Source organism: Sinocyclocheilus anshuiensis, unplaced genomic scaffold (assembly GCF_001515605.1).
Source record: "Sinocyclocheilus anshuiensis isolate Anshui unplaced genomic scaffold, SAMN03320099.WGS_v1.1 scaffold1378, whole genome shotgun sequence".
NCBI classification, from domain to species: domain Eukaryota; kingdom Metazoa; phylum Chordata; class Actinopteri; order Cypriniformes; family Cyprinidae; genus Sinocyclocheilus; species Sinocyclocheilus anshuiensis.
The window spans coordinates 35,439-48,448 of NW_015554155.1; the positions used below are offsets into that span (position 1 = coordinate 35,439).

Here is a 13,010-nt window from a genome sequence, read left to right on the forward strand (position 1 = left end):
GGTCACATTCCTTCATTATAGGATGTCGGGCTCCGATGAGGAATTTTTTTTTATTTCATCAGTTAGGCCTACATAGCTCTCTCAAAATAAAGCAAAAACACAAACATTAAAACGTTCTGTTAATGCCCACAGTTTTTTGTGAAAAAGGGTTTCATTCATCTCTCTTTCAGCATTACATTGTTTAAAATGGACAGAAAAAACTTTTGCTTTGTTTTAAAAAAATATTTCCACAAAAATATCAAGCAACAATTGTTTTCAACATTGACAATAATAAGAAATGTTACTTGAGCATCAAATCAGCATATTATTTTTATTTTAAAATAAATTTAAACAAAAGTTATTTTAAATTGTAATAATATTTCAAAATATTACTGTTTTTACTTTTTTGATCAAATAAATGCAGCCTAGGAAAGCCTAAGAGACATCTTTCAAAATTGTAAAAGAATTTGAACACTAGTGTGCATATACACTAAAAAATAATATTTCTGATCAAGTCACCACTGCTAAATAAATCAGGCTATTATATGAAAGGATTTTAAAGACTTATGATGTATATCAGCAGATTTCCTTCGTTATATGCAAACATTAAAAAAAAACACACACACACATTTTCTTCCACCCTCTCCACTATATAGAGGAGTAAAGTATGTTTTTCTTCAAGCTTACAAAATTACGGACATAATCCATTTGATGCAGTCAGTGGAAATAAAGCAGAGGATTCTGAGTTTATTTGCTGGAGACATAAAACACACATTGCAGCCAGCAGCAATAAGACCAACTGGCTTCAGGAGGTGCCAAGGGTCTATGTCCGCCTCAGTCCCAGCATGCTGGGGAAGGCAATGCTCACGCAGTCAGCACTGCCAAGTGGCTTGTGCTTTCGTGGGAGGTTAGATGAATGGGCCTTGTTGTTAGTTTAGAAGGAACATTTTAATCCATCATTTTGGCCATAATGCAAAAGCCTCCATGCATGCCAGAGAATGAAGATATCTGCAACAGCAAATATCTCCAGAGACTGAGGTTAATGGCAAGTGATCGTGGTGACAATGACAAACGGGTAAAAGGGTAATGCTGTCAGAAGAAGAAACCCATGCACAGCCTTGAGATGTTCAAGCATTCTGACTAACGTCAATGTTTATCGGCCACTTGAAAAAGTGATACTCAACCTCAACCAGTTCAGGAGCCAAGCTAAAATACATCCACTGAATACATGCTAAATGCTTTTTCAACACCATTCCTCAAAAATAAAAAAAGGTTCCTATATACAAAAACAAAACTTATATCTCTATGTTTCAGCCTTTTGACATTACTCACTATGTACTTTGGTATGTTTTGGCTTATTTTGTTGTGGTGAAAGCTGTTTACTGAATGAACTGTAGCCAGAAGCAATGGTTTGAAATTAAAACACCTCAATCATAAATTTGTTTCTTACAAACATGCAGCTTCACAAGGCATTAATTAATGGACTGTGGATTACTTATGGATTATTGTGATGTTTTTATCAGCGGTTTGGACTATCATTCTGATGGCACCCATTCACTGCAGAGCATCCAGTGGTGAGCTGGATGTAATGCTAAATTTCTCCAAATCTATCCTGATAAAGAAACAAACGCATCTACATCTTGGATAGCCTGAGGGTGAGTACATTTTCAGCATGTTTTCATTTTTGGGTGAATTATTCTTTTAAGCAGCAAGTTACGTTGTTGGGAAAAGCACCCTAGAACAAAAAATCGGTCTTAGGGCTTTTATATTCGCAAGTTGTGACATGAGGAACAGTCAAGAAACCATCCTCAGGCACAGTCTTTAGAAAACTTAATGCCCAAATAAAATTTATATTAAAAGCAGTGTGATAATTACAAAAATAATATTGGATAAATCCTAAAAATATTTAACATAATTTCCCAACTCTAGTTCAGTACTCATCATTAAATAGATATTTGGAACCAAGGGTTTGGAAACTTTTCTACTGTTTGTTTTAAGCCCTTGCTTCAAGAACAATAACAAAGCAAAAAAGAAAATGAATGAAGAAAAGGCTCCATATGCCTACCGCAATACATCATCAAAAATGTATTCCAGTTTAAAGACTATCAAAGGTTATCTCCAACATGGAACCTTTCTAGGATGCACCTGACCCCATGCCATCAGCACTGGCACATATACAATCATAAATTCAACTCGTTTGTCAGCTGAAAGTTCTCATCTAAAGCATCCCTCATGAATGACCAGGACACCCAATCGAATTTGACATTTTAAAACACACACCTCATGATGCCTTCAGAAATCAATCAAATTGACCTATTAGAGACAAACTGCATCTTTTCTTGATCCCATAAGAAAATGCAGCTGTGGCAGTGGACTGTACACGTGCTCTGGACATATAAAAGCTTACGTTTTGAAAGTCTGGATCGTGAGGACCAAGGTTTGACTACGAGCTGCTCAGTCTACATTTTTATATCCTAAAAAACTGATAAAAAGCCTAAACAAAACAAAAGCAACATTATGTTCTATATCAATGCATTTTTGATATACATCATTTTATTTTCATGATGTTAAATGAGTCGTTTTTATGTGAGCACACACTGAAATCGAGTGACCCTGACATTCAGCACTGAACTTGAGGCACAGAGAAACGTATGGGACTTATAATGTGACTAATATAGCTGCAGACACTGAGTAAGTGCATGCTTGTGTGCGAAACGAACATTTGTGAGTCAACATACTAAAGTTATGATTTCAGCTGGTTTATTAATGCAATATTTCGATAGGAATGACAGTAAATAATCTAGAAACTCAAGCAAAAGCATTCAGCTACTACATAATCTACAGACCACCGAGATCAAAGAGGAAAACCATGAAATAATGCCCATCATTCCTTTGCTATCTGTGAAGCATGTCAACTTTCCTCTGGTTGAGATTCTGAGAGTAAATTCATGTTGCAACAAAGATTTGTGACATTTAACCATAACATTCCAAATAACTTATAAACAAAAATTACCGTGATCACAGTCATAACACAATATAATTGTGTAACGCCTTTTTTTTTCCCACAAAGCACAGAGCAAAATGAACCTAAGAGGATTAAAACAGACACTTTTCCTAACTGTAATCCATGTTTGTTATGAAACTATTTGGACACTTAAAATTAACTGTATGAAAGTACGCAATATCACATAAGCAAGAGTGCTAGCGTTCTAAACATCATCCCGGCTGTGATTCGGGTGCAGGTTATCACATTCCTGCCACGCTACAACGTTGAACGTCAAGTACAGTACAAGCAAACCACAGTGTGTCCATGAAGAATTGCCTCACGTTAAACATGAAACTGTTTTCCCCGCTCAAAGCGTTCTGTAATCACTCCATGTTTTCCAGCTCTTGGTTTCCATTTCCTGTCCACTTGCGAGAGAAACACCGCTCTGAACGAGAAAACACAAACACTCTGACATTCAAAACCTTGTTCCTCGCTCCACACAATCAGATCACCTCAGATTAGAGGACTATAGCTACTGAATACTATAACAGAATATCAAAGCAAGAGGTATCTGTAAACAAATGATACCAGGGCCCCACAATAATGGGCCAGTGCAAGAGAGTTTTAAGGCAGTTAAAGTAAAGATAAAATCAAATTAAATAAAGTAAAATAATATAAAATAAAACTGGCAGACTTAAAAAACAAACTTCACTTTTGCAAATGTGTAGGTCATTTTAAGTGGCTCTATGAAGCCCCAAAATGTTCATAATAAGAAAGTGTCAATTGTGTAATTTTAGCATGTTTTCATGTTTTACACTCTTTGTGGGTCCTAATTATATTCTTAATCTCTTTGAGGCAACCAGAGAACATCTGTGTCTTAACTGTGTAAGACCTATAACTAACCCAGCCAGTCGTTGTAATTTATGGGTTGCCTGACTCTTCTTTTTTGATAGCATTGCTCTAGTTGTGGACCATATTTAGACAAACTGTTCAATGTCCCCTCAAACTGTTTTCCCTGTACCGTCTTTCCAGTGTGATCTAAGCATTAAGAAACAAGTGAATCTGCATGAAGCTGAACCTTCATGTGAGGCAGGGTTAAGAAACAGCACGCAAGGAGAATAGCTGGCGAACTTCCTCCAAGATTGAAAACACCTTTGGAATGAGAGCTGTAAACACGATGGGGTGTTTTGCTATCCTTTTATACTTGGAACATTCCTCATCTGTGGCCATTTAGTTTGCTGGGGGTTGTTGTGGTAAAGAAAGAATTTCTGCTGTTCCGAAACTGAAAACAGAGCGAAACAGAAAATCTGTAGAAATCAGCAAATAATAACAACTTGCATACAAGACGAAATTCCAAATTGCCTGGCTGGTATTTTAAAGACAATATTCAATAAAACTACAAAGATGGGACTGAAGCCATTTCATTTTCGTGTGCTGGGGACATTGGGGACACTTAACCCCAGCAATGTGCTTTTATGAGTTTGTTATTTTCATTATTTAACAATCCATCCAAAATAAACAGCTTACCGGAAAACCCACACAACTAGACTAAACGGATCCTCCGCGCAATTTGACTTTTTTCCTAAATTTGACTTTTTCCTAAATAAGAGGAAAATTTGTAACACTATAAAGGATTACAGGCAACATATTTGTGTGCTCTGCTATTAATACACACAGATGCTAGACGCAACTGCACATGAGCATCAAAAGACTAGATAAAAGTGTACGTGAGCATCGTAAAAGAATCTTAAGACCACATAATTCAGCCAAAAATTACGCAAGGCCGGATCACAGCATAAGAAACGCATTGGGTAGGGAGATCAGTAGAAACATGTGCACATACTGATATGTTTGAGTAAACTGACGGAGCAGAAACTATGCTGAGGGGGTCCTCCACATGTTGCTGAATGCTTCGGAGATGATGCTGTGAAGATGAACTCAAGCCATGTTTCCTGAAACCCAGCAAAACACTCTTCCGGTTCGATTCTGCAGCCCACTGGGAGTACTGGCACACCCAATGACTAACAAGAAATGACATACATACAGCTCTGGTCTAATTTTATACAATACATCGGCCACCCTATGCACTCCACTGTCCCCGCAGTGTTCAAAGAGATGTGAATGCGTTTGATGAATGTTGTTCTAGCACTTACTCGAAAACAACATGTGAGATGAGAAAATGGAAAAAACAGCATCGCAATTAATCTTACATAAAACCACTAATAACATTTCAATGTGAATAATTCACTACAATGCAAACTATAAAAATAACAACACACGTAAATGCTAAAGATGTTCAAAATATGTATAATAATACTGCTGCTTAAACTGGCTTTTCAAATCTAGTTCATTTAGAGATGCCCACAAAAATAAACAGTTTGAGTTCAAGCAGATTCTGGAATGCTTTTGGTGAGAATACAATCTAATAGTGCCAGGTATTTACACAGATTTTATGATTCGATTAGATTCCAATTCACAAGCTCTTGATTTGATTTAATATTGATTAATTTGGATATATTTCAGGTACAGTAAACTACCCTGTCAGTTGATACATTACTATGATACTATAAGGTAGGGCTGCACAATAAATAATTTAATCGATTATTAAAGCATAATCTTCTACAAATATTTTCCCGCTGATTATTTATCCTAAGAATGTTTCATTTTATTTTTTATTTTGCATTGGTAAGAAGCCTCCACAAGCTTTCATGGTTGCGGTGACCAAATGTCAATAGTTTAAATCCCCCAATCAGAGATTTTCTCTTAAATCGATAAATTTTCTGCCAAGTGGTTTTACCGAAACTTCCCAACCTGGCAACCACACGCACATGCTCTCTCTACATTATGGAAGTACTGTGTAAGTTGAAACTTTGTTTCATTTCAAATGCTTATCGCGATTATTGCATAGAAGGTGCGCTACAAGTAATGCTTAGTGATTTTTTTTTTCACGCATCAACTGAAAACAGCATAGATTGAAAGATATATCTTGGGATTTAAAATCGATATTGGTTCATCAAAATGGTTAATCAATATTGTCAACCAAGCCCAATCTATCCTATAGTTGACCAAAGAACCAACCAATATCCCTGTTTAGTGTTGTCAAATGTACCGATGTCAGAACTGAAATGTTAAAAATTTAATGATACCAGCAGTTCCCGCTAGCATTTTGAGCGCTGTTGAGTGGATTCTTAAACAGCTCTGATTGACGCGGTTTTCAAACGCACCCATGTGTATCTGTGTAAGCACTCGGTGAAGAGCGTGAAGCGATGATTATTGTAGCCAATCAGATATATCTGTTGAGTGCATGAACACAATGACCAATCAGAGGTGTTTAAGAATCCACTCAACAGCGCTCAAAATGCTATTGGGAAAAGCTGGTATCATCACATTTTTAAAATTTCAGTACTGACTGGTACCGACATCGGTACTTTTGACAATGAGCAATGAGATAGACTGATAAACCTGGAACATAAATGTAACTAAAGAGGGATAATGTGACTTTTATCAGCAAATTTTGGTTTGCGATGTTTGAAATGTTATTCTGACCCTTTGACCATGATGGTGCCAGACTTGGTGGTTCCACTCTACAACAATCTCAACAAAAATGCACTGACAAACTAGCTTATATAACGTTTATTAACAAAAACGAATAAAATGAGGCATGGCTTACACCACATGCTGTATAATATATTGACTAATAAATTACAGAACTTTTAGTAAACACTGAGGAATCAAATAAATTTAAAAAATTAAAAGAAAGCCTCCATAGTGTAAGGTAAACAGCAAAGACAACAGGCTTTTCAAAATGAAAACAAAAAAAAAAGTAAAACTGAACTGGCTGTCGGTGACAGTGCTTGCATATTTTTTCCCAAGGAAACCAACATGTTCATTTTTTTTTTAAGAAGTGGTCTTTTACTTTACTTTCGCTTGAAAACCATATCCTCCGTCCACCATCGTGCACCTTTGCGCTCGCGCTGACGCGGCGAGTATAAACCAGGCTATACAACCACAGCACTCGCACTGAAATCGCCTCTCTCAGTCTCTTCACATGATCAGTGAAGTCTGACTCCCGCTGCACTGTGCTGCGGCTCTGCAGCGTGCACTGTATGGAGCAGAGCAGATGCTTTTTGGAGCAGCGCAGACCATGCACTCGCACAAATGTGACCACATAAAATTTTAACTCACACATTCTTAAAAAACTGTTGCAGTCTGTTGCAACTGCTGAAGGACATTCCCTAAACTTGCAGGGACTTTATGAAGCCATTGAGTCTATACTGAATAAAATCCCTATGGAATGTTTCCAGTGCTTCTCAATACAAGCCTCAATACAAGCCGTTCTTGAGGAAAAGGACCTTCATTGTATTACACCAAATAATGTGACTGCTCAGTGTATTTCAAACCACGGAAATGGGAGTTAAATCCAATTCCACGGTCTCTGATAGACAAAACAACCATCATTCCTGGAGTGGGAAAAAGATCATGTCCTCTTAGAATCACAAACATAAATCAGTAAGAATTCATAATGTTTAAAACAACAACTAATGTCAGGACTGAACCAGACTGCGTAACCTGTTGGCTGACCAGAGACTCAACCACCTGCTAGGAAGATACTGAACCTGCGCTTCATTAGCCGATTCCTAGATGACTGTTTAGATTACAGTAACTACAATCAATGGCGGCCACATCTCAGCAGGTGAGTGTAAACAGACTCAAAATCAGTCCTCACAGCGAACAATGAGCCTCTTACACTGAATAGCCAATGTCCTCTATGGATCTGATGAAAACTTTTTCTACGAAAACTTTTTCGTTCTGTGTGTGACATCAAAGTACAGCGAGAGCGATTAGACAGCATTTTTAAAATGTTTGTTTTGATGTCAAATAAGTCTTGCTGTTTTGCTTTTTTGTTAAAGCAGTGTTGCTGTTATAAAGTTATACTGCTACAGTTGTGTTGTTGGGTTTTAAAACAGGTTTGATTTTGTTTCTTCCTTATCACTCTGTATTTACAGGATTTCACTGTACTGTATTCAGTAGGTGTAATGTATTCTAAGTTGCTTCAGAAGTATTGCAAGTACTACGTACAACAATAAAACAGTGCATTGACATAAAAAAGGAAATTTACTTTTGGTACTTAAGTACTTTTAAAAGCAAGTACTTCTGTACTTTTACTTAAATAAAAATCTGTCTTTACAACTTTTACTTGTAATGGAGTAATATTTGACCAGCAGTATCTGTACTTTCACTCAAGTAATGGAGTTGAGTACTTTGTCCGCCTCTGCGTATCATAAATACATTGTTATCCAAGGATATTGTGTAACCAAGCATATTTCTTTGGTTCACTTACACTTAAATGACTAATAAAACAAGAAAGCAGAGGGAGCACAGTCTGTGTTTGGCTCAATGACAAATAAAAGTGTCTACGATGTGCCAAAACACATGTGCCATGTTCTCAGAAATGTCCTCTTTGTAATCATGTTGGTTCATAAAAGTTTTTTAAATTATTTAAAAAATGTCATGTAGTGTAACCATCAATTTTTCTTTACACCTTGAACACATGTGAGTGTCCACAACTTAATCATTATTTTGTAAAACATTTTTAAGTATTATGAATTATAACTCCTAAATAACATTTTGGGAAGTCGTGCCACATGACATTTTACAACCTTGTCATGGAAAGGTCAAATTATCGGATATTTTAAGAGACTTATTGACCTTGACACACAGTCTTCAGATTCTGTAGAGGGTCTCTGTATTATATCGCATTATTTCCTGCACTTTTTTGCACTTTGGTAGGAACCTATGGTTTTTTTTTGGGGGGGGGGGGTCAAAAGTTTAAAAATAGCTAAAACAGATTAAAATAATAATGAAAGACAGTCACACTACTGAAAAGATTGTTTTTCTCTTCAAGAATGTAATTCCTTTTCTTCATTATGATACATGGACAGCTGCATCACCTTTGTGACTTAATGCTGCACCAACGTTGGAGACTCTCAAAATATAAAACTATCAAAATTAATCTTAATTGAGAAACTAAAAACAAGCTCGTCAGAAGAGGTGTACTTTATATTAGAGTTGAACCTTTAGTTTATTTTTAAATAAATTAATACATTCTCAGAATGATATGCTACTATAATGTTGTGATAATTTATAGGATGAAAGAAGTAGAATGCGCAGATCATCTCAGTCCTTTGATTTCACACAAAAGTCAAGAATTACGCATTACATCTTGATAAACAAGTAAACAAAGTCAACCAGGCCACAGCCTAAAAGATTGAGCTGGACTTTGTTAGCTTTTGAACTCAAGAACCAGGACAACTTTAAAGCCACTGTCACTGAGGAGATGTACAGCATGTTCTTCTCCAGCTCAGATAAGCAAATATTTGGTCCAGAGTTAAGTTGATTTGTGTCTGTTAATTGGGCCAGAGTGTGTAGAGCAATTGATCACACAGAGGCACAGCAAAGCACTTCTGCACGCCATTTAAGAAATGGACAGGACATGGGCTTGGAATTCTCTAATTAGAGCAAATGGAGGCGACTGGGATCAACCTTTACGTAAACAATAATTATGCATTTGTTGACAAAAGAAAAGGCTGATATCAGAACCATACGAGTTTCCAAGGATGTGGGCAGACGCATTCACAGATTTCAGGAAAACAAAAAAGTAAAAAAAATTTATTCATATTCTCCAGCAATGTCACATTTAATCTATTTAGAATCAAGTGGGCACAGCTGACCAATGGCAAAAACTGAAAATCCATCATAGAGAACAACTAGGAAAAACAAAGAGGTAGAATATACAGTTTTTTTTCTGTTCAGCTACTTCCAGAAAGCAGCTGTTTATGGATAAATGACTTGAGTCTACTTTTGGGTTTGTGTTTTCAGAAACAAGGACGACTCCTTACCATCTCCACACCCTGGGGAAATACCGTGCCATCCCAGTCCTTTTTGGGGAAGCGCTGAATGATCTTGCCACATCCTTCACCAGACCCTAAAATTTATATATATAAAAAAAAATACAGAGTATTAACTGAGATGTGCAATTTCAGCACTGTTTTTCTGAAAATGACATTTTCAAAACAGCACGAACAGTAGTATGGGGCATATCAGGACAATCCTGAACATTTAAAAAAATACTGTTAAATGTGATCACAATTCCAGGTTTCCTAACTGGCACAATCACTCCTCATGCATTCCTTCTGGTCTTTTTGCTGTCCAAAAAACATCTTTCCTGGCCCATTTTTTGTTGACAAAGAAAGCAGTGTGTGCACAGGGCCAAGACGGTTTCGTCAATTAGCGTTTACTAGTGTAAACATTGTAATGTGACAATACCGGTCCTTATGAACACAAATACCCCTGGCAGTAAACCAAAAAAAGAGAATGTAGCACATTTTAATGGAATAGTCAATAAGAGGTCAAAGTGACCAAGGCTATACTGATTTAAAAGCAAATTTTAGGCTTCATACCTTAACACAGATGTGGCATTAAAACATTATCAAACACTCAGTTAGAAAAATGAACTAATAGATATCATTCTCCATATGCTTATCTGGGAAATACATCCCTGCCTGTGTTTTTGATAATATCTGGAACAGGGAACTAGAACCTGGAGTAAATACTGGGTCAGGGGATGATGGAGATCTTTAAAGTTTATCATAATATGATTTTGGAAAGACCACTGACAATATGTTATTACAGATAGGCAAAACAGGCCAGATATGTACTGGATGAAAGTATTGCTGGACTGTCACATTTTTGGACTAAATGACTGATCAGATGACAGACAACTTCATAAAGATATCGCTCTTGGAAATGGGCTGTTAAAATTTGAAAAAATACAATTTGACTGTTTTGGAAAATGTTTGCCAAGATGTGTGAATGTGTGTATAATAGAAAAACTGAATCCTAATGTGAAATAACATTAAATGGATAGTTCGCCCCAAAAATGAAAATTCTGTCATTATATATTCACCCTCATTCCGTTTCAAACCTGTATGAATTTCTGTGCATTCTGTGGAATACAAAAGATATTTTGGAAAACGTCTCGGTGTTTGTTTGTTTTTGTTTTGCTTTGATTGTATACAGCAATAGTCAATGGGGTGCAATGAGGGTGAATAAATTATCACTTTTGCGGAAACTATTTATCAAAAAAAATAATACAATCTACAAAAATCTTCTCTTTGATACAATCATAGAATTATTTGTCACAGACATGTCGCTTTTTTTCTCGGAAAACAGTAGTGCTGAGAGTCAACCTGCATCTAGATAAAATCATAGCTTTAAAAGTCAAAACATGGGCTTGAGCTACACTAAACAGACTAAGTGCCTCTCATGGGTAAAGATACAAGCTCTGTTTTGATTCGCAGGGTCTCGGATTCCCAGTGTCATCAAACACTTGACCTGCCAAACCAGATTAGAGAGCAAGGATATACAGATTATGGATTAGGGTAGGGCTGTGCAAAAAATCGAATGCGATTTTCATGCGCATCTCGTCAGTAAAGGCGCTCCTGTGATTAGTAGTAAATCTCCAGCACATGCTTTCAGATGGAGTGGCAATTAATACACAGAGCCGTAGTTCATTGACAAGCTACGCAAAATCGCGTTCAAAATCGCAGGTGATTCATTGCCGATTATGAACGCGATTTTGTGTAGCTTGTCAGTGAACTACGGCTCTGTGTAGTAAATGCCGCTCCATCTGAAAGCATGTGCTGGAAATTTACTACTAATCACAGGAGCGCCTTTACTGATGAGATGCGCATGAAAATCACATTCGATTTTTGCTCTGTGTAGTAAATGCACAGCCCTAGATTAGGGATATACATTCATACATACAAATTAATGAATATAACATGAATATAATACACCTAAGCATAAAATCTAATATATATACACATGCGATTTATCGTGCAGCCCTATCTGGAGTATAAAAGAAGATACTGAAAAATATAAAAAATGTGACATATGAAAAATGTATTTTCCATCCAATTAAAGTCAAAGGACGCCATTTAGTTTTGAAATATCTTCTTTTGTTTTCCACAGAGAAAACAAGGTTATTTGAAATGACATGAGGGTGAGTAAATGATGACGTAATGTTCATTTTTGGGTGAACTATCCCTTTAACTGTTTGTAATCTATAGACACGATAATGAAAATTGTCTTCAACGTAGGGCTGCACGATTATGACAAATTTTAATTGTCGATTATTCCCTTGAAATTATAATTGCAATTATTAATTATGATTATCACAATTTACATTTAATGATGTTTATACCATTGTTTGATGCAACTGCATGCCGTATTTTTTTTATGAAAATAAACAAGCTGAAAACACTCTAACTGAAAAACTTTTAGTGCTTTTCTATAGTATTAAGCCTCAAATGTCAACTATACATTAGGGCTGGGCGATATGACGATATTATCGTATATCGACGATGTCTCGTAAGTATCGCGATGTCGATGTCAACAGTCAGGTAACAGACGATTATCGACATTATCGGGAAAAAATGACAAATGATAAACCTAGTAAGTTGTAAAAAATATTTTACATAGCCCCATAGTCACCATACAGGTCTTTTTGCATGCAAGAATGAAATAATTTAGTAGGAGAGTTGGGCATTGAAAAACGATTCCAATTTCGGAAATCAGATCAGATGCATAAGGTCAGGAATCAAATTACTTGTTATAAAATTATACATTTCAATTCTGCTTCTCGATTTCTGTATGCGCTTTTATTGTGATTTCAAAAGATTAAACTACAATAAGACGAAATAGAACGCACTTCTGCACTCGCGTGCTGTTTTCTGTGCTGCACACACACACAAAACGCACGCACAAAAGCCGCCTCTTATATACGCGAACACTGGACTGAGCTCTCTTTCTCGCATTCTTACATATTCGAATGGACAAATACACACAGAATTATATCAAAATATCCCATGAATACAATCGGTCTTAATGCCCGGTTCAGACTACACGATTTTAGCCCGATTTTGCCACGATTTGCTTGACGTAGGGTGTCGTGGGGATTCGTAAACGACAATGGGCGTCGGGA

The 13,010-nt window shown here is 36.5% G+C and overlaps 1 protein-coding gene across 1 annotated transcript in view; it reads right to left on the bottom strand.

Moving 5' to 3' along the window:
- LOC107670781 (myotubularin-related protein 13-like) overlaps window positions 1-13,010 on the bottom strand; it is a gene marked incomplete at its 3' end in the record, with an annotated part of 63,063 nt that overhangs the window by 35,101 nt on the left and 14,952 nt on the right. Inside the window, exon 2 of the mRNA XM_016463544.1 lies at window positions 9,865-9,950. Coding sequence (XP_016319030.1) covers window positions 9,865-9,950 — 86 coding nt within the window. The remainder of the gene's footprint in view (window positions 1-9,864; window positions 9,951-13,010) is intronic.